This window comes from Eucalyptus grandis, chromosome 3 (assembly GCF_016545825.1).
Source record: "Eucalyptus grandis isolate ANBG69807.140 chromosome 3, ASM1654582v1, whole genome shotgun sequence".
NCBI lineage: Eukaryota > Viridiplantae > Streptophyta > Magnoliopsida > Myrtales > Myrtaceae > Eucalyptus > Eucalyptus grandis.
In genome coordinates, this window is record NC_052614.1 from 43,261,798 (window position 1) to 43,282,409 (window position 20,612).

General features: G+C 39.0%; 2 protein-coding genes across 3 annotated transcripts in view; both read left to right on the plus strand.

The window, feature by feature from the left end:
• The window catches only part of LOC104436730 (uncharacterized isomerase BH0283), a 72,192-nt gene extending 56,722 nt beyond the window's left edge, over positions 1 to 15,470 (plus strand). The window contains exons 1-7 of one of the 2 annotated variants that reach the window (XM_010049593.3): positions 12,240 to 12,387; positions 12,568 to 12,777; positions 13,737 to 14,006; positions 14,231 to 14,284; positions 14,541 to 14,648; positions 14,856 to 14,939; positions 15,121 to 15,470. In XM_010049593.3, coding sequence (XP_010047895.1) covers positions 12,358 to 12,387; positions 12,568 to 12,777; positions 13,737 to 14,006; positions 14,231 to 14,284; positions 14,541 to 14,648; positions 14,856 to 14,939; positions 15,121 to 15,228 — 864 coding nt within the window. In that variant the 5' untranslated portion in view covers positions 12,240 to 12,357 and the 3' untranslated portion in view covers positions 15,229 to 15,470. Of the gene's footprint in view, positions 1 to 12,239; positions 12,388 to 12,567; positions 12,778 to 13,736; positions 14,007 to 14,230; positions 14,285 to 14,540; positions 14,649 to 14,855; positions 14,940 to 15,120 lie in introns of those variants that run through there. The other variant, XM_039310180.1, reaches the window with a different exon arrangement.
• A 1,999-nt stretch (positions 15,471 to 17,469) lies between these two features.
• Positions 17,470 to 20,154, plus strand: LOC104436731 (uncharacterized isomerase BH0283). Its single transcript, XM_039310179.1, is given in 7 exon segments — positions 17,470 to 17,617; positions 17,744 to 17,962; positions 18,653 to 18,958; positions 19,371 to 19,532; positions 19,685 to 19,745; positions 19,748 to 19,767; positions 19,928 to 20,154. Coding segments are annotated over 7 exon segments (906 nt in total). The 5' UTR covers positions 17,470 to 17,587; the 3' UTR covers positions 20,036 to 20,154.
• Positions 20,155 to 20,612: the final 458 nt, after the last annotated feature.

Below are 20,612 nucleotides of genomic sequence, written 5' to 3' on the forward strand. Positions count from 1 at the left end.
GTTTTTTTCTTACTTTTTCTTCTCTCTGGATTTAGATTTGACAGTTATCTTCTCCCAGTCTAAATCTCAACTTGAGAGTTTGAACTCTTCCAATCTAATTTTATATACAGGTGCTATCCTCCGCTGATCTGAATCTAAGAGTTTAATAAATATACTTTTGGGGATTCGATACCCTCTATTCTCTGTGTACGAGTTCTCTCTCTTCAACTTCAATGATGATAGCAGAAACTTTTGTGTCTCATTGAATCACAAAGATTGTTCCTCCAGATGTTAAATATGTGTTTGTTCAACCTATTTTGGTTGTCTCCATACAACAAAGGTGTAGAGGAAGCCGAACCTAGGGACGCACCACCAACTAGTAACATTGTAATTATTGGAGAATGAATTTTTGGCGTGTGCTCCTCACTAACAAAAACACAAGATCCAATTATTGGCCACCGATTATTTTGCTTGACAAATTCTTATGGAATAAGTATGTGCTTAACTTTGCTGGTTTTCCATTGATCCTCCCTATTTCTTGGATTTGACTTTGCTTTTGAGTATTCTTTCTCATATATATGCTTTTGAGTAATGGATACAATTTTCTTTCGATAAAAAAAAGGGACTTGTTTACTAAGCTTTGCTAATCTGTTGGGACAATTTTAAAGTGTCGCACCTCAAATCCTATAGGGGTGAAGGGGTAACACAACTGTCCTTTTGTAAAGGACGCAGTCTCAAATTATATCCCAAATATCTAGCTCCCAATAGTTCTCACGATAAGGCTTAGTTTATCGATTACTAACTAAGGCACCTAAAAAACATATTAAGAAAAAAGAATGAGCTACCACAGCTCAGTAAGTAATATATTTCTTTTAAGCAATCAAGCAATCACTATGCACATTTAAAATACAAATATAACACACTTTTACTAAAACCATAATTTAACAAACCTTCAAGATGAAAATAATGTAATATTTCTTACTTTATTATAATATGTTCAAAGAAAAAATATTCAAGATAATAACAAACATACACCAATGATCCAACCCATTGGTCGATCTCATAAAAATACATGTCAATAGTCTATTCCATTGACCAATCTCATAAAAACACACGTCAATGATCCATTCCATTGGTTAATCTCATGTTACACATCAATGGTCTATCACATTGGTCCATCTAATATGAAACTACATGTCGATGGTCTATACATCAACCAATCTTTTGTTCAATATCAAACCATGGTCACTCATAACGCCCGTGACAAGACGACTAATATTCCCCCCTTGGTTATATGACATCCTGAAATTCCAGTTTTGTTTTCAATTAAATGAATCGGGCCTTTCATCGACGCGCCTATAGTTCTATTCTCTGAGCTGATCACTCAATAGATAACTAGGAATCGACTGCTCAACTGTGCTCATTTGCAGAGATCACTACGGCACAGTTAAAAATCGATCATAGATTAGAAATAAGTCGATTCGACTTAGATATATGACTAAGTGTGGGTGATTCCACCAAATTGCAAAATTTTCGTCAATCGGTAATAGACTGATTTTTCTGTCGTTTTGGTACCCTGTGTCTGCATTTGAAACCTCGAGATTTTCACAACAACTGTGTCGAAAATGTACGTTATGGCTTGAAAATAATCAACCAAGGGTCAATTGTACTAAAAATTTCTAGAAGCTACCCGATAAGTTAGGTTATGCTAAAATCGTGCCAAATTGAAATTAACCGCGAATTTGAACCCGATTTCAGAAATTGAAAGTTTTGTCATATCTTGATTTATTTTAGGACCGTTGATTCATCCTCCGAAGATTTTCTATAACCGAGATTTTTGTCGAAATTCAAAATGGGGCCGTTTTTTTCCACAAAATTCAAGGGACTATTTTTTATCATGTTTTTGGAATGCAAGTTGGTTCTCTTGGCAAGGAAAAATGTCAATTTAATCATGGACAACTTGGTGGGATATATGAACTTCGAGTTGAATTAATTTGAAGGAGAATTGGTAGGGAATTGAATCCAATTTAGTGGATGTTGACACCTAAATTTTTGCATAATTTTTAGGGTTAATTTTTACTATAAAAAAAAACACACACACACACACACACACATGGCATATAGTTTAGAAACATTTCATTTTTATTTTGTTTTATTTTAGGCCGCCGGTGAAACGAGGATTTTCTACATATTCCGTTCAAATTTTTCACATATTCAAGTAATATACACTGGGGGGTGTATTTTGCCTGAAAATGGAATTATTTTTGGATGGAATATGCGGAAAATGCAAAAGAGAATATTGCACGAGCAAAATTGGAAACGAAATATGCAATAAAGATTCAATTTTTTTTTACCCTATAAAAGGTGTGATGGGGTACAGAAAAAAGGGGGCCACATATATTGAATACACGGCCGCAAGGAAAAGAGAGAGCCTTTTGTTTCTTTCTTTCTTTCGTCAGGGTGGAGTCCAGATCAGTCCGCAGCAAACCAACCGCCGACGATTGCTTAGTAGCTCTCGTGAAGCCTTGTCGTCGCGCTCAACAGCTGTTCACGCTTCAGACCAGGCGAGTCTTCAAGCAATTCCAAGAAGCACCGTCGCCTCGGCTACCATCTGCCGAACCGCCGTCGTCCGGGTGCAGCTAGAAGTTTCCAGCCTCCCACCTCATCATCGACGAGTACACCTTCAAACATCGAGATTTGTTTTGGCTTTTGGTCAAAGCGGTGGAAGTTGTCTCATATTGCATGGTGAATTTTGGAGAATTGCTCGTGAATTCTTGAGGAAGAAATATAAGTGGGGTCAAGGGCAAGAGACGATCGCGACTTCGGAGTTCTCAGTTGAGATTACTTGGTCCAACAAAAACACCAAAAATCGTTGGCGATCGTCGAGGAGTCCGGGTGTTCAATAATTGTAACACCCTTCTGCGCCCGTTCGAAGCTGCTGCTGTCCATATCTGCTGCCCAACACGTGCCCGATAGCCTTAACGTCCAGCAGCTCATCCGGTGATTGGCAAACAGAAACAACGGTGTCCAACGTGCCGTTGTCTCTGTGCAAGCGTTGGAGACCCAGTTTGCGACGTGACCCACCGTCCACGCCCTCTTGGCTTCTGTTTTGCAGGATCTTTAACGGATCTTCAGCTGAAACCCGTGACCTCTCACCGTCAATCCCACCAAGACCGCCATCGTTGGCTGCGGTTGTGAATTCGGAACGAAATCTGCAAACTAATTTTCAGCCACGTGAAGTCTCTGCCGTAAGAGTGGGGATCAGCCGTGCACTCCCGACGACCGTGCCCATCATCCTCACCGGAGCCCTTGGTTGACCTAACATCGAGCCCTGTCCTTAGCCGTGTCGCGCCTACCGTTGGTCCATTCTACCGATTGGTTTCCTGGAAAAATTCAAATTAAGGTATGGATCTATTAGGTACATTTAGTAGATTTAATTTCTTAGGTAGATCTGTTTATCTTGTTTCAGTTTTTGAGTATTTTATCTCTTTGTTTGAAGTATTTTCCAATGCATGATTGAAATTCTCTGATGTAGCATCCAAATCGCAACCGCACGAATTTTTATTCTATTTATAAGGCTTTAGATGGAATAATTATTCACGTGGGAGTAAAATTGATATCTTGATCTTTAAGGCTTAAGATCAATTTATTGATTTTATTAGCGAGATAGTCAAGTTTGAATTTCAAATTGAGTGATGGATAATATTTTTGATGATCATGGATGGTTTGATGTTTATCTCATAATTGTTCTATTTATCCCGAAAATACAAAAAAAAATTGCATTTGCATGTAGATTAGGGTTGTTTTCCTAGATAAGGTTGTAAGATAGAATAGTTTTTTTTTTAAAATGCATGTTTAGATGGTATCTAGGTTAGATAATATTTTTGGATTGAATTGTATGACGAGATAATTTTCTAGATTAAGATAGGATTCATATTAGTCCATTTCCTAACTTAAGATAGATAATATCTCACTTTAGTTAGATTTTGAATTACGAATTTTTTTTATAAAAAACACAAAAAAATGTCATTGCATGTCATATAGAATTAGATTTGATAATTGTTGCTAGGTCCATTTAATTAGAAATTGCATGACATTAGAATTAGGTCATTTAGTTAATATTGCATTGCATATTGCATGATTTTCATTAATTAAGTGAAAACAAAAAAAGAAATTGCGTGTTAATTAGAAACCATATCTAAGGTTGTTAATGTGAATTTTAATTAATATTGAAGATGCTCTCGTTGCTTTGAGGTAAGTTTTTACAATTTATTTATTGCTTATCTGCGTGTTAAATTGGTGGATTGCGCACCCACATGATCACCTCACATGTTAGGGAAATAAATTTAAAATCAATCCAAACTGCTTGCTAAACATTTTTCAAAATAAAAAGAAAGGTACCGAAAGGGCGTTAGAGAAATCTAGCGTAATCAAGTCCCCAAACTCATAAATCTCTGGTTCGTAGGAGTAAAGTAAATCTCCCGTTACTTTACTTGGGTTTCTAATCGACCCACCAAAAAATAGATTAGTGGCGACTCCTAATTAAAAATTTGCATGTTAAGAACTTGAACTGAAAGTTGCAAATTGGTATGGGCTTGGGAGAGCCCGAGTTAAGTTTAGGCTTAACAATCCATTAGCCAAACCTTAGGTGGTTCACACCCGAAAATTTGGTCGCGACAATGGACAATGCACAAATTCGTATCCCCCCATGGTGTGCAACTTTTGTACCCTTAGGAAGCTTGACAAGGAAGCCTTGGCAGCTGCAAATGGCTAAGGAAGCCAGCCTATGTTGGTGGGACCTCTTCAAGGAGGACAAAGGGATAGAAGTGAGACTTGAGGGACCCTCCAAGCTTGGTTGTCCCCTTTCTTCCTCCCTCAGCCCTACTTTCCCCATTTTCAGACCCTTAGAAGCTTTGAAAGTGCAGAAGAAACCGGCCAGCCCTTCCTTTGCTGTCACCAACCCTATCGGATCGCCACTGCTAGCCGTCAAAGCTACTCGCTCATGCGCCCAAGCCCGCGAGGCCCTGCTCGCGTCCACGCCCTGCTCATCGTCATCCAGTGCCGTACAACCGTCCAGTAGCTCGCCAGGCCATCGTGCGTCGCCATCGTAGTTGCCAAAGTCGCCATCAAGCGCCGTCATCACCCGCTGCAGCCCATCCACTCGCCTCTCACTATTTCTGCACCAACCGGCCTTCATTCGGCCCTCTTGGCCCAAGGAATAGAACCGAACCCCCTTAGCCCAACCATGTACTGTTTAGCCCACTTTGGACCACTTCCAGACCTTGTAGTGCATCGCTGCTTTGGAGTTTATCGCCCGTCTCCGCCTTGCCATCACCGTGAACTCATCGGATTTCAAAACCAATGAGTTTACTCACTAATCTCCACTTAATGAGTTAATTATGCTTAAGGGTTGATTAGTTTAGGCTAAGTATGGTTTAGGTGGTTAGTTAGAACGAATTAGCAATTTAATTATTCATTTATGCATGTTAGGTGATTAGAGTAGCGTAATTAGAGACCAGATAAGTTGTAGTATTTATCTAGATTGGTTTGAAAATTTTCCGGGCCTATTTCGGTATTTAATTAGGCATTTTCGGCCTAAGTTTGCATTTATGTCATTTAATTGTATTTATTTAATTAATTTTGGTAATTATTTAATTATTTATTATTTTTTGGAAATTATACCGGGATAGTCGGTGACCAAAATTTTGTGCTAATTGCAATGGTATGAGTGGTTTATTTAATTGAGTGTTGATTTGTGCAAATTGAGTGAGAATTATAATTTTGGGTATTTATTCTACAATTAAGTAATTTTTGTATTTAATTAGAAAATACCGAGCGGTTGGTTTACAACGCCAAAAATGTATTTATGCACTATATTAAATAGTGAGATTTTCTAAAAGAAAGATATTGTGTTTTGGCTCAGGCCAACCGTGTACCCTCGCACGATTATTTTCAAATGGTATATTTTAACGTGATGAAATTGGGCCAAGTGTGTTATTTAATTGAGGAATTGGTGTACAAGGCACAAAGTTCTTGGCCGGAATTGGTTTATCGTAGTTCAACTTGTGTGAGCATTGTGATTTTAGCTTGTGAGAGCAGTATACTTTATCAACTTGTGTGAACAATGATCACTTATCAGCTTGTGAGAGCAACAATCCGTATATCAACTTGTGGGAGCTACTATCTATCTATATCAGCTTGTGCAAGCTACTATCTATCATCTTCAGCTTGTGTGAGCATGGTCGGTGTTGATGGTACTGGATAGATAGTATTGAATTGATAGATAGTATTGCTTGGATTGATCGATTGTTGGATTGGACAATCGTTGGTATTGAATGATTGATTCGTTGAGGTTTATGAACTTTACTGACTTACAAGAAGGAACTAAGGCTAAGGTGAGTCACCTATCTCTTGTGTGCATAAGTAGCCTTTAAGTGTATTTCCTTTCTAATCGGAGTTTAGGGAGTGGACTTGCTGAGACGTTGTCTCACCCCGTCGTGGGCTAACATTTACAGGTCTTTAGATGGTTGTACCTCCTAAGCGTTTTGGCCAGCCGAAGAATGTCACCAAGCAAATCTCTCAAATTCCTCAAATTCCTCAAATTCCCCTCCCTAAGAGCCAAGGAGCCTGGGTCTACGAACTCATGAGATCCATTGTCTGGGTTAGTGCGGGTCTATCTTGGAAGGTACCCGATCAATTCAGATCGTGGTATCGTTACGGGCGAGATGGACCCAAAGAAGGCCTCCTTTTAGAGTATGAGATTCCTAGGTCGGTCTTTGGAGATCACTTTTGGCAAGGGTACGACTGACCCTCCTAGTGGCTTAGTGATAGACCCGAGTTCCCCGGAGCCAAAGGCCCCAGAGTATTTGGTTGAGAGTTCGAATGCTTAGAGGATCTGTAGCCCCTCTACCTTTTTGTAGACTTGTTTATATCGGCTAGTATTGTATATGACTTAGTCTGATATGTATAAAGGTGTGATGTGGTTTTCCAAAACTGTGGCTCTACTTTTTTCTATCCCATCTTTGTATTGTTTGGGGATTTAATTATTCACTTCGACATGCGCATTAAAATGAATGGGTCGGCCTGGAACGTCACAATTTAATCAACCACCGAGAGATGGGCACGTGCTCGAAAGATCGGGGCGTGACAGGTTAGGTCTCCACCTGTTTTTAGTTGATGGTGCAGCCCACAAAAATATCCTAGAGTAGTACGCGCATACCCACAAGCCTCTCGCCAGGCTCATAGCGATCCTAAGCATCAATCCCGATCCATGATAGCCTCCACAATTCACAAAGCCAAACCAAAGTATATATCATAAATCAATTTCACAAATCAAAACACATAATCTTTCTACAACCTGGCTCATTCACTATAAATGCTTTTCATAAAGCATTTCTCATGTCATTTCAAAACTTGTTTCTTAAACCGAAATAAATTCCATATACATTTTCACAACACATTTCATAAACCAAGTTCACAAATCAACATATATACGTATAATCTTTCGCAACAACTTTCCAAAAACATTTAGCAAATCATTCACAAATATCAAATCTTAGTAAATGCTCAATCCAAATTCTATGCAATAAAACATGCTTTCAATTATTTATGATGCATCAAATCTCCATAACTTTCAAGACACGAGTTTTCAAACTCATAGAAGAAATAGTATCACTTAATTGGGATAGTCGAAAATCAACCACAACGATCACTCGAGTTGACATACTCAAATTCCTAACAAATAACCGAAAAACAATATCAAAAGACCAAGTAACACGATATTCTAATGAACGACTCAACTATACTACGCATATTTGTCGATAAAACGATACCTACATGCCAACGAAAAGCTTGCCTCTAGCAGAATCCTATTGTTGTCCATGAGCCGCGTTCAATTTCATCACACCATAACTTCCTCCATAGAATTCCGTTTCAAGCCGACTTATAATCCTTAGAAAGCCATTTAGACATACTATAAGAACCCCAACTTAGCTGCCCCAAGCCCTTGCCAAAAATGACTGAAATTCGGCTCAAAAGTTACTATTCGTAACTTTATCAAAAATGCACGCCAAACTTGAAAATTCCGTTCCAGGCAAATCATAAGCTTAAATTGAGATCCGTAAAATACTATAGCTTCACAATATCCTAAACTATCAATTCTATAAAAATACACTGCCTGACAACTCCCTAATCAAACGCAGCAAGTCATAATCAACCTAAAATCGAATTTCCAGCTCTAATTTTGACAATTCCTTCAAATAGACGATTAGGGGCCTCGATCACTTACCAACATTGCAAAATGGATATAAGTCAGCTTAGCGAGTCATATGGATCATAAGCACAAGAAAATTTTCGCCTTCCTTCTTTCTTCTTTCTTCTTTCTCATTTTTCTCTTTCTCAGTGAGCTCCTCTTCTTTCCTTTGTTTTTTCTTCGACTTCTTCTCCTGTTGTGCTTCATTGCACAAACTCAAATGAGAAGAGAGAAAGAGAGTTGGGCTTGGCTTTTAAGAGACAGGGGTTGTTTGGGCTTTTATTGGGCTTGTTATTACATAAAGTGATTTGTAGATCATTTAGAGCTTAAATGGGGAAAAATCTATTTTTAGGCTAAAATTATATAGAAGTGAGCAAAAACCGTGAATTGTCTTAAATCTTTTGAAAAATGTGTGGAGGGCATTGCCGCATCGCCTCTAGTATGTTCAATCTAAGTCCGCACCTACTGACTAGATGTCCTCCAAATACACATTATCATATTGGGAAAAAATATCAAAAAATTCATAAACTTAATGCAATTATGTTAAGTTAATAATATATATTTCAATCGTGCCAATTTAATTCTAAATCTTTTCACATTTTATCAATTGATTTTATTTTGCCAATTTTAACCGAGAATCATTAATGTAGACATCAGCCATCGTTTGTGATATGATTGTCATTAAAAGGACATTTTTAATAATATTTTAAAATATTTTGAATTATATCGGTTTCCTTTTTCTTTTCTTTTTTTTTTTTATTTTTTTTGTTGGGGGGGAGGGGACTTAGGGCCACAAGAGTTTCTAGCCAATTCTCGTTGACCACAACGGCAAGGACCGCACACCCTCACTTTGGCCGATGAGGACATCTCAACCCTGCCTAGCCCTCACCTGCCATGATGAGGGCCCACAAGCCCTTGAGTAGTGGCTAATGAGGGCATGGCGGCCCTTGCCCAAAGTAGATAAGCATTGCAACACCCTCACCCAATGCCAACAAGGATTGCCGGCCTTCAGTCAAAAAAAAAAAGTAAAGTAAGGTAAAGTAAAGTAAAATTAAAAAAAAAAAAAACATAAAAACTATTAAAAATGAAAATATTATTAAAAAATATTTAGGTCTCCCTGTACCGATCATGCTATGTAGGAAGGCCGGTGTCCATGTCAACAATTCCCTATCAAAATTGAGTTAATGAACTTAACTGACAAAACTTAAAAATGTTAGAGCTAAATTGGCACAATTGAAGATTTATGATTAAATTGACACAAACGTAATAGATTTATAACATTTTTTTTTTCATAATTGTCCCATATCGAAACAGTCACAATTAGAACACATTAAGTGCTATTGCAGGAATTGCAGTGTTGCTTCTCTCATGATTTCCTGAGTAGTGACTAAGACCAAAATCACAGGCATATTGGAAACAGATCGGGTTAACAAGCGCCGAAAGGCACTTGCTAAAAACCAAAAGATGTAGAAAGAGCAACTGTTAATGCACATTAGAAAACTTAATCGATATTTCTTTTTTGTTTTTGCCGAACCAAAAGGACAAGGAGGGGTGAGAAGCAGTGACTATCCCCTCCCGATGTTATCTTAAGAAAGTATTGCACCCATCACAAAATGTTCAATTTAGGTGACGACGAGCCTCTGCTACTCAACACCATAAAGGTAGGCGACCCAGGACCTGGACACCATCGTAGTACTACAAGTCCACAGCCCATTCCCAAGCCAAGTCATAAGACTAATTAACTCGAGCAAGGTCACTAGATATGGGAATACAAGCGCGAGACCAACTTGAATACGTCTAATGGTATAACTAATACTTCTTATCATACAACGTTGATCTTTCAGTTTCCACATAGACGGAGTAGGCGATGAACAAACTTTGCAAATCATATAGCATATGAAATTATCAGGGCATGAATTGTACTAATGTAGCGCGTGGACCTAGAAATAATAGGTTAAATATGAAAAATGTTGGATATTCTAAGACATCTTATTAAAACTTACTTATCAAGTGATGTGGCAAGTATTAATTAGATAATAAGAAATGGGATTATATTATATTATATTTCATGATTAGTTTCTTTCAATACAAAATTGATAATTGTCAAATCACTCACTAAAAAGTAATTTCAGTATTTGGTACATTTACTTTGCTTAATAAATAATGTAGGGTGTCTCGGTCAATCCATACATATAATATATATATATATATATATATATATATATATATGTATAACCTTAAAGCTCGCTTTCATTCATTGAACCCCCATCAACCGAAATTTCAAGGTTACTTCTCTGGCAAAAATTGGTAGAAAGAGTAAAGACAAGAAGAAGAATAAAGGGAAGCACACTGAATTATTTAATGATAACTATTAAATTAATATCTTGAATTTGAGCCATGTATGAGACCCCATCCGATTGGAGGATGTAGACCGCTTTGTATTAGATGAGGTTTAAGAGAAAGAGTCCTAATTGGACTTTGATTGTTCTTGCCTTTCTTCCAAAAGATAATGTTGAATTTACTTGGGCGTTGGATTCAAATAAAGAAGAAAACTTAAACAAGAAAAGTTGTTGGTGACTTATTACCCAAGAGTTTGACCGATCAAGGATTGAAATTTTTCATACAGTAAAAGAGTAGAGAGAGAGAGAGAGTAGCGGGGTTAGAGGGTTTATTGAGGTCGGAGGATTTTTTTTTTTTTTTCAGGGAAAGAAAAATAGAAGGACGTGAGTTTTGCTTTTATTGTCTCTGTTGGCCCTAGCCACTCAATACGGTAGGGGATTTCTTTGAGCTGCTCATAAGGAAGTTTTGAATGGTGATTTGTGCAAATGATTCTACATCTAAATTATGGCATTTTCTTTATGAAAACGTAAGTATTTCGAGCAGTGAGATAATTCTATGTGAGGCTAAAGACTATGGGTTTGGGTATAATTTAGGTATAGGAAACACTCAAGTGTGTGAGTAATTGTAACTCTGTAATTATTCGATTAATTCATGGATTATTTACTGCCAGCTCTTCCTGTGAAATAAGTACTGACACTCGGATTGAATCACGTAAATTTCTCAATTAGTAGTCTTCTTCCTCCCACCATTTTACTTCGGGTTCTTCAACATTTTTTGCGATTCAATGGTCTTCTTCCTCCCAGGCTTTCTCATCATTCTTCTTTTAGATTTTCATTCTTTTATTCAAAACCTTATCTTGTATCATAAAAAAGCACTTGTTTTGCTTTCCAAGATTATGTTGGCCATAAAGGATGTCACATGGGATGCTAGCAAGACAATTAACAGTATTTTAACAGCAACGTTAGGATAGGATGAACTAGAAATAAAAACATAATATTTAGGGATCTTAGTGCTCACAAGAAAAGATTAAAAGATCTTGTTGAACAATTTGAAACAATTCAAGAACCTCCAATGCCTTTATTCCTCTCTTTTAACATAAACATAATATGAATTTTTTTGATTTTTAATGATCAAATCGAATAAATTTGAAATTCAAGGTCAACATTTATAAAGTAGACAAATTTTAGATGTCAAATTGCTTGTACAACAAAAATTCAGTGTCCTCACATGAAAGAAAGGAGTCATCCTTGCCCCTAGTTGTCTTGTCACTAGTTAGAACATACTTGGTCGACTGGGCTCCACAATTATAAGAATCAGATGCATGGTCGCTACACAGTACACATCTCATCCCTTATTTGAGTTAAAAAGCTTAGAGATTCCTAACATACGTCGGGACAAAGTAGCAAAATAGAGGAAAGTAAAGTATTACGCGCAGGTACAGTAACCACGTGGGCGGTCCGAGGTGATTATTTGGCTTCTAGTCGTTTTTGCTGTTTTCCTCCTGCCTCCATTGGCAATAGAGACTATCTGCCTGTTCCGAGTACACGTGAGCCCAATTCACACGCCGAAGACGGGTTCACATGGACCCCACCCGATCTACTGTGGGCCCGCGGTTGGCTCGCTGTGAGGACCCATGCAAGGCGTCCCCACCATCACAGCGGGGAGGCTGGAGGTTGACTTTCAGCTGGGACTCGGTGTTGGCCGATCTTTCGATCTTCTCCTCCCGTCTTCCTCTCATCTCCTTGCTTTGGCTCGCACCTCCAGCTCTCGCTCTCGCTCTTTCTCCCATGGCAAAGAAACTCGTTCACTACGTAGTGGTATCGACATATCTCTCTCTCTCTCTCTCTCTCTCTCTCTCTCATATGGTTTCTGTAAGTCTATAGTGATGAACGTCGATTGAACGTGAGGCTTACGGTTGTGGTCGTGAAGATCAGCTCTTCCGGGATTGAGGTGGCATCGTTTACTCGTCCCTGGCTCATCATTGATCCCTTTTGCAGGTCGACGCATTCACTGAGACCGTGTTCAAGGGGAACCCCGCGGCGGTGTGCTTCCTGGAGGAGGATGAAGAGAAGGACGTGGAGTGGCTACAGGCAGTGGCTAGGGAGTTCAACATCTCCATAACTTGCTTCCTGGCTCGAGTAGCTGCCTCGGGGACGGAGGACTCGAGCCCGAGGTTCCGCCTCAGATGGTTCACTCCCATCACTGAGGTGAGTTCCGAATCTCTGTCGGCTTATCGGCATGATGGACTTGCTCGGTACTTTTCTCATCTTATCTCAGAATTGGCATGAATGGAAACGCCTGGATGGTCCCTCCCTCATTGCCCAAAAGCACATGACTATATATGTTTTTACTTGTTTAGCTTTCCAAAAATTATTGCCTGAATATAGTATTGTTTTCCCCCCGTTGGATTGGAAATCTTTTTGGTAAATTAAAAAATATGGCAAACGAAAATTCATAGCTCAATACAAAAATATGTTAGAACAAAACGATTAAATGTTGGTGAGTTACTCATATGAGAGTCAGCATTTGAATATTAGTTGGTAATTTTATATAACAAACGTTTTTTTGTTTTTTTTTTTTTTTTGTCAGAATAATTTGACAAAAGTTGCGAGAAGTTGGGAAGTCACTCTAACGAGGATTGGCAATTTTACACAAGAGTTAGTAACCCAAACGATTGGTAGCTTATGTAAATGAAAATTAGAAAGTTTTACAAACTATTAAAAAACTTTTAGTAATTTCATAAAAGTATGTAGATTACTTATGTGGGAAAAAAAATGTTTCTGGTCATTTTTTGACTTAAAGTTTCTTGGCGCATATTGAGTAATCAATATGGAAAAAAATATCCATATTTTCTGGCACACAATAAATTTATGCTGCTTGGAAAGTCTTCTTTCCCTTTTTTTCAGTAATTAAGCAACGGCGGCAAGAAGATCGGCTAGCTCACATGAGATTAGGCTGTTTAAGTGTATTGGTGGATTCCAGCCTCTTTGAGCGCGGAATATACGCATCGTTCTTCAATTTTCTGAGTCGTTTATCGATTTGATTGGGATCGAAACAACTGGATAGCTCCCTTTACTCGTCAATATTGAGTTGAATTTTCGCAATTTTCATGCAAATCATTGGATGATGGCACGTGGATACCATATAAATACGAATCTCCTTTCAGCTTAACCTCTGTGGTCATGGAACACTAGCTGCTACACACGCCCTTATTACCTCTGGGAAGGTGGATTCAGATACTATCCAATACGTCACCTCGTCAGGAACTCTAACCGCTAAAAGGGTGTCCGAAATCGAGACAGGATTCTTCATCGAATTGGTTTTTCCTGTTGCCCCGATTTCAGAATGCGACAGCGAGAGTGCGTCATCCCTCTCCAGAGTATTCGATGGTGCTTCCATAGTCGAAGTCAAGAAGACGGCAAAAGATGACCTTCTTGTAAATTCCTAACCATGGTCGAATCCTTCAACTTTTGTTTTGTTGCAGCTTACTGAAAACCTCGGTTTCTCTTCATTAAAATGATGCTTTAGGGTTTTCAGAGTCCTATTTTCCTTCTTGGGTTGATGAAAGTTTTCGACCGTGACATTGAGCTGATTTGACTGGGAATAGCCTGGTGATTAATTTTGCTTCTTTTTCTTGTCAACTTCGATTGCTTTTCGAAGGTCGTTTTCTCATCAGGAAAAGCAGTTGAAGACTTGCAGCCACAATTCGATAATGTTAAGTTACTTTATTAAGTTTCCTTTATTATCAGAGTTTTATTTCCTTTTTTTACTTACATAAGGATATTATTGTTATATACAATTTATATTCAATATAAATACAATGGGTGTAGGGTTTCTGTGATTACAGAAAATATAGCCCTCTCTTTCTTTCTTTTACGTTCTCTTTCTCCTCCTCTCTATTTCTTCTCTCTTCCTTCTTTCTCTCTTTCTACTTGCTGCGGGTTCTCTAATCAGTTTTGTGACAGATAAGATACGAAGTTGTGCAGGAAGGGGCATTATCATAACAGGACTTGCTCAACCGGACTCGGGATTTGATTATGTCAATCGGTTCTTCAGTCCAAAACTTGGGGTGAACGAGGTATTGACGTATCTAATTAATCGGCTGTCAAGTGACCTGCAAGAAGGAATTACCAGTTTCCTAGTTCTTGTTCACTTATTGTTTTGTCCATGATTCGTTCATGTATTGACAAGACTGAGATAGCTATCCGGATCAAAGTGCCAAGGCTATCTCATTGTCGATACACGCCCATGATGCAAAATGCTAACTGACAAATGAATTTTCCAGGATCACGTGTGCGGGAGTGCAAACTGTTTTCTGGCGCCTTATTGGAGCAAAAAGCTCAGAAAAAATGATTTCGTTGTTTATGCTGTAATCTCTCTCTCTCTCTCTCTCTCTCTATCTCTATCTCTCTCTCCCTCTCCCTCTCTTCATCTGCACGCCCAGGCGCTTATTTGTGAGCAGTGCATCTGTGGTTGCTCAACTTCTTATTAGTCCATTTCAATAGAATTTCACGCATTTCCTTAATCAGCTTTGTGCATGTGTTGAGTAGGCATCGCCTAGAGGAGGAGTCGTGAACGTGTGCCTGGACGAGCAAAACCAGAGAGTCACGCTGCGTGGGAAAGCTGTAACTGTAATGACGGGTTCTATTCTTGTTTAAAAATACTTCGAGCAAGCAAGATTCGTCTTGTAAACAAGGCACAGGGCGAGATGGAATAAGTATTCTGATGGCATGAATTGAGATTGTCAGTTGTTTAATGCTGCAGACCATAGCTGAGATTCGCAGTATGCTTGGAGCTGTAGCCTATGTAGCATAATCAAAGAGACGACTGAACAACCATTTATCTCGTTCTTGCTTTTATGTATTTGAGGGATAGTGCATCAACCACTTTGTCTCGTTTATGTGCTATCTCTGTATTGCTGCTCATACAGTTAATAATATCCCTTGTTGTTGGTCGAGTTTCTCGGAGAATGTGCACAGGTCAAGACTCGAGTTGAGGAGTCCCATGTCGAAGAACACGAGATGGTCGAGTTGCTTATGATCCTGGTTGACCATTTGAAGGGGTCGAATCTCATTCCCATTTAGGAACTCGCACGTCGGCTTCTGTAAGCTCTTACCAACTCTCAGCCACAGGAAAGATGATCACGTGATCCTACGCGAAGAACCGGTTACTTGTATCAGTTTCCTGTTGACCTTGCATTAGGCCACTCGAATTATGTCAGAGACTTCTAAGAAAGCTCCTGATCCATCATTTATAACAGTCGCGGCTAGGACAAACATTAAGCGGCAAACCATAATGGACAGTTTCCAAACAACACCGTTGTTCAGGTGCCGAGAAAGGAACAGGAACACGGGTTACAGGATCGCTCGATGGCTAAACTATAGCTGGTCCACAACACTCGATCCCAAAGTACAATAGCAAGGGTTAATGTCATGGGAAAACATATAGACAAGTAACTAGACAAAAAAATTCGTTTGAAAGTAACGCAATATATATTTTCCACCTATTGAAGGACGAATCTAAAGGGATTTTAGAGCACTTTAATTGAGTACGATATGACATTTCTTTTTCATATGATTAGTCTTATTGAAAAAGAACAAACACTTTTCCATAACTTCTAAACATGTGTAAAAACACGTGTCAATAACATCACTACTCGTAGATACCATCGATAGGTAAGTCTATTGGTAAAAGGGTCGCATTCTTTTCCACAAGTTCTCAATTCATCAATTCGAGGTATCTCATGAGCGATTTTTTATTACTATCTCATAAGGAAATCTCTAAATTTCCGGCACGTTAATGAAAAAAACTAATACCAGCTAATACAATAACAAGTGAATTGAATAATTATAACTCTGGTGGAACATTCAATAATGGACGTGGGACCATCATGACATTGCATATTTTGTATAAGTAGCACTAACACCAATACACGACATGAACATGACACAATACAATATGCCGACATGTCATTTCTAAAAAATAGAGAATTCCGACACGTCGAGACACATTGTATATTAAATATATATATATATATATATATATATATATATATATACATACACAATAAATTATCATTTTTATGATTTTTAATCAAATTAATTTAATTCAAATTCACAAATAAATAAATAATAATAAAAGAGCTTAGAATGATATTACACTAAAAACATCAATCCACAATTTGTTAATATCATTCATTGTTTTAATTTGACAAATTTAACTCTATTCCAATAATTTATAAAACTTGTAGGAAAAAAAAAAAATAAACAATCAACATTTTAGACTCATATGTCAAAGTATGTTGGAAGAGAAAAGAAAAATAAACTTGGAGAGTATTGCGTATCACAAGAAATAAGAGTTAGAAGAGAAAAGAAGACAGGTTTTCTTCTTTCCCCCTTTATTATTTTTATTATTTTTATTATTTTTACATATTTATATTTTGACCCATCTTTTATTAAAAATTTTAAAAATTGACCCGATGCATGTTAGAATTTTAAACTTGCATGTCAAAATTCCAAAATCAAGTATTAGAGAGTGTTGGAAGAGTTGATCAAATATTGGAATTACATGTCGGAGTTCTGAACTCACACGTCAGAATTTTGAACTCAAGTATCGAAGAATGCTGGGAAAGTTGATCAGGTATCATATTTTGTTACACGCATTAATCAAGTAGAAAAGTGTCGGACATGTGCTGTGTCCAGTGTCCGACAGAACACAAAAACTTCTTGAAAGTGTTAGTGCTTCGTAGCCTTTGGTAGATGCGCTGGTTACTTTTGACTTGTCAAGAAATAAACACAACTCTTAGATGACGCATAGAATGATGTATGAAAGACAGGGAGGGCCGGCAAAGTAGACTAAAATATGTTTCCTGCGGATCGAGGGCAGACCTGCCCCGAACGATTTACGAGGAACTGGACTATCGCGTTCTTCTCAATAGACATCGCCTGATTTCATTGCTTCTTCTCCATTAGCCATCTCTCTCTCTCTCTCTCTCTCTCACCCTCTCCGTCGCTCTCTATGGAAAAGAAACTCGTGCAGTACTCGGTGGTATCAATACAGCCTCTTTCTCTTCCGTTTCATTCCCTACCAGAGATGGAGATCTCTTGCGAAAACTTCCTTGAACTCTTCTGCATCGACCATGACATGGGCTTGTGCGTGGTGTTGTTTTTGTAGGTGGACGCATTCACCGACACGGCCTTCAAGGGGAACCCGGCGGCGGTGTGTATCTTGGAAGAAGAGAGGGACGAAGAGTGGCTGCAGGCGGTAGCCAGGGAGTTCAACTTCTCGCAGACCTGTTACCTGACCGGTGCCTCGAGCTCAGAACTCGCCGGCTCGGCCAACGGGGGATCGAGCCCGAGGTTTCAGCTCAGGTGGTTCACTCCAGTTAAGGAGGTGAGTGAGTTTCGGAATTCCATGTTCCCAGCGTTGCTTGCTTTAATTCGGCAAGTGCAGGATATACAGAGCGTGTGGATAATAAATGACTGAAAGCTCTTTCGTCCGCTCCCCACGCGAATTGCTAAACTTTGCTTGCGTGATTTTTGGTAACTTTCTTTCTTTATCATAGCCAACAGAAATGGCAATTTTCTGTCAGGGTTAACGTCCTGGTTTTGTTATGATTCTTTTAATTTGTGATAATTCGCATTTTCTGAGTTTGGCCGCATATAATCAACCATGGATGGCTCGATGAAAAATTCATCAAAAATTCGATTTCTATTTGTCCTTCGCCATCTGTTTCATCTCATTACTTTGGACTACCAGTTAATTTGCTAATTGTGCTTGTATTAGATGAAATTCTATGCATTACCTGTGTAGGACTATGAATCATGTTGATGTTGTTCGATTGAACTCCAAGTCCGACACCGAGTCTCTGATGTACTTGAGAGATACCTGCTTTGTTGTCATAATAATCCATCTCCACCAGACTAATCTATGTGGTTGCTCTGGTGCCTGCTTTTCGATAGTGGCAGTAAACATCGATGTTGATGATCAATCAGTTTGATGAAGTGTGTCACATTTCAGTATGGAAGAAATGCCACGGGAAACTGGTTGTCATATCATCTAATCACAAACTTGACCTTTCAGGTTGACCTCTGCGGTCATGCGACGCTAGCTGCTGCGCACACTCTCTTCACATCTGGGATGGTAGATTCTGACACCATCGAGTTTATGACATTATCCGGAATTCTGACTGCCAAAAGGGTTCCCGAAACGAAGTCATCCCACATTTTGAAGATAAAAGATGGTGATGTGCCCGGGATATGGATTGAATTGGATTTTCCTGTAGTCCCGATCGCTGAAGATGATGCCGAGCGGATTTCATGTGTCTCCAAAGTTCTCAATGGCACTTCCATTGTTGAAATCAAGAAGACAGCAAAGGGCGACTATTTCGTAATTCCTCAACTGCGACCTGATTATATTTTTAAATATTAAAAATGAATATATTATTATAATATAACCGGTCTGGTGCAGGTAGACGGATAGGCAGATCCGCCAACGGAACTAGGAACCAGACCGGTACCCACTAGTTCCCATAAATTGGAACCGGGAACTGGACCGGTTCCCTTAAGAACCACCGATTTTGGGCAGTTCCGGTCCGGTTCCAGACGATCCGGGCGGGTCCCGGTTCTTTTCTACACCTCTAGTTTTGAGTACATTGAACCCCTTGCTTCCTCTTTGAGGCAATCGGTTTCATTCTGTTGATTCCAGGATTTGTACAGCAGCAGCTGGCATTGAGCTGATTTTCATTAGGAAGAGAGTATTTAATTCCTTCATTTCTACTTTCTTCTGCTTATTTTCGAAGATTGTTATCCCATCATGGAAAGAAGTTGAAGAATTTCAGCCCCAGTTTGATGAGATAAAGAGATGTCCTGGGAGGGGTATTATCATCACTGGATCAGCTCAGCCAGACTCGGGATTCGATTTTGTCAGTCGATTCTTTGCCCCAAAAGTTGGACTCAATGAGGTATTAAAGTTCATACCTTGGAAAGTTTCTTGAAGTATCAATCGTAATTAGTTATTCAATTGTCCGATTAGCTGGTCATATGTTGAAAGCTGTGTTCTATACCAATTTTATGCTCTTACCGCAAACCTCTGAATGAATGAGCTACTTTCCAGGATCCTGTATGTGGCAGTTCACATTGTGCTTTGGCACCTTATTGGAGTGAAAAGCTGGGGAAAAAGATCTCGTTGCCTATGCTGTAATCTCTCTCTCTCTCTCTCTCTCTCTCTGTGTCATCCACACATGCTTGTGCCCATGTCTCTGCCCTTGTGAATGCCCATGTGTTTTGCTTCTCTCGTCTCTCAAATGGTATGTAAATGAATGATTTTTGATGGCATCATCATTTTCACGTCTTGCAGGCATCGCCCAGAGGTGGAGTAGTGAAGGTGCACTTGGACGAGCAGAACCAGAGAGTGTCATTGCGCGGGAAAGCTGTAACTGTAATGAGGGGCTCTCTTCTTGTTTGAATTTCTAGCGCTTCTTCTTGTTTCTGAACTTAAAGCACGTGAAAATCACTAAGTGAGAAGGAATTGAAATAAATGAGCTTATGTTGTGGGTTTGATGGTACCGATTGGAATAATTTGAAATACATGAGATCGCGTCCTTTCCTGTATGACAGGTTCTTAATTTGCTTGCAGTGGAGAGTGAACTGAATAAGTGTTGAATGGATCCGTTGTTTCATTCCCAGAGGACACTGTCTGCAGAATTCTGTCTGCAGAAGAAGCGCATATTTGATTGACATAAGTGTTTATCAGCACGGCTGGGAAAATAAACAAGTGACTAAAAGCCTCCATTGGACCAAGATATCAGCGACTCATAGTTTCTGTTCCCGTAGAAACTAACTTCCTACAAATTCGTCGTTCGAGTAGTAGGATGGCCGTGTCATTTCCTATACTTGATGTGGAGTCGGGTTGTGAATTGCAGCTACACTAACATGTACATGTAAGTTTGCACATGAAAGTTTCTACTCTTATCGACAACTGGTCTATGAGATCCGTAATGTTTTTCAATGGAGATGGTACAATTGAATTAGTAAAGCGAGTC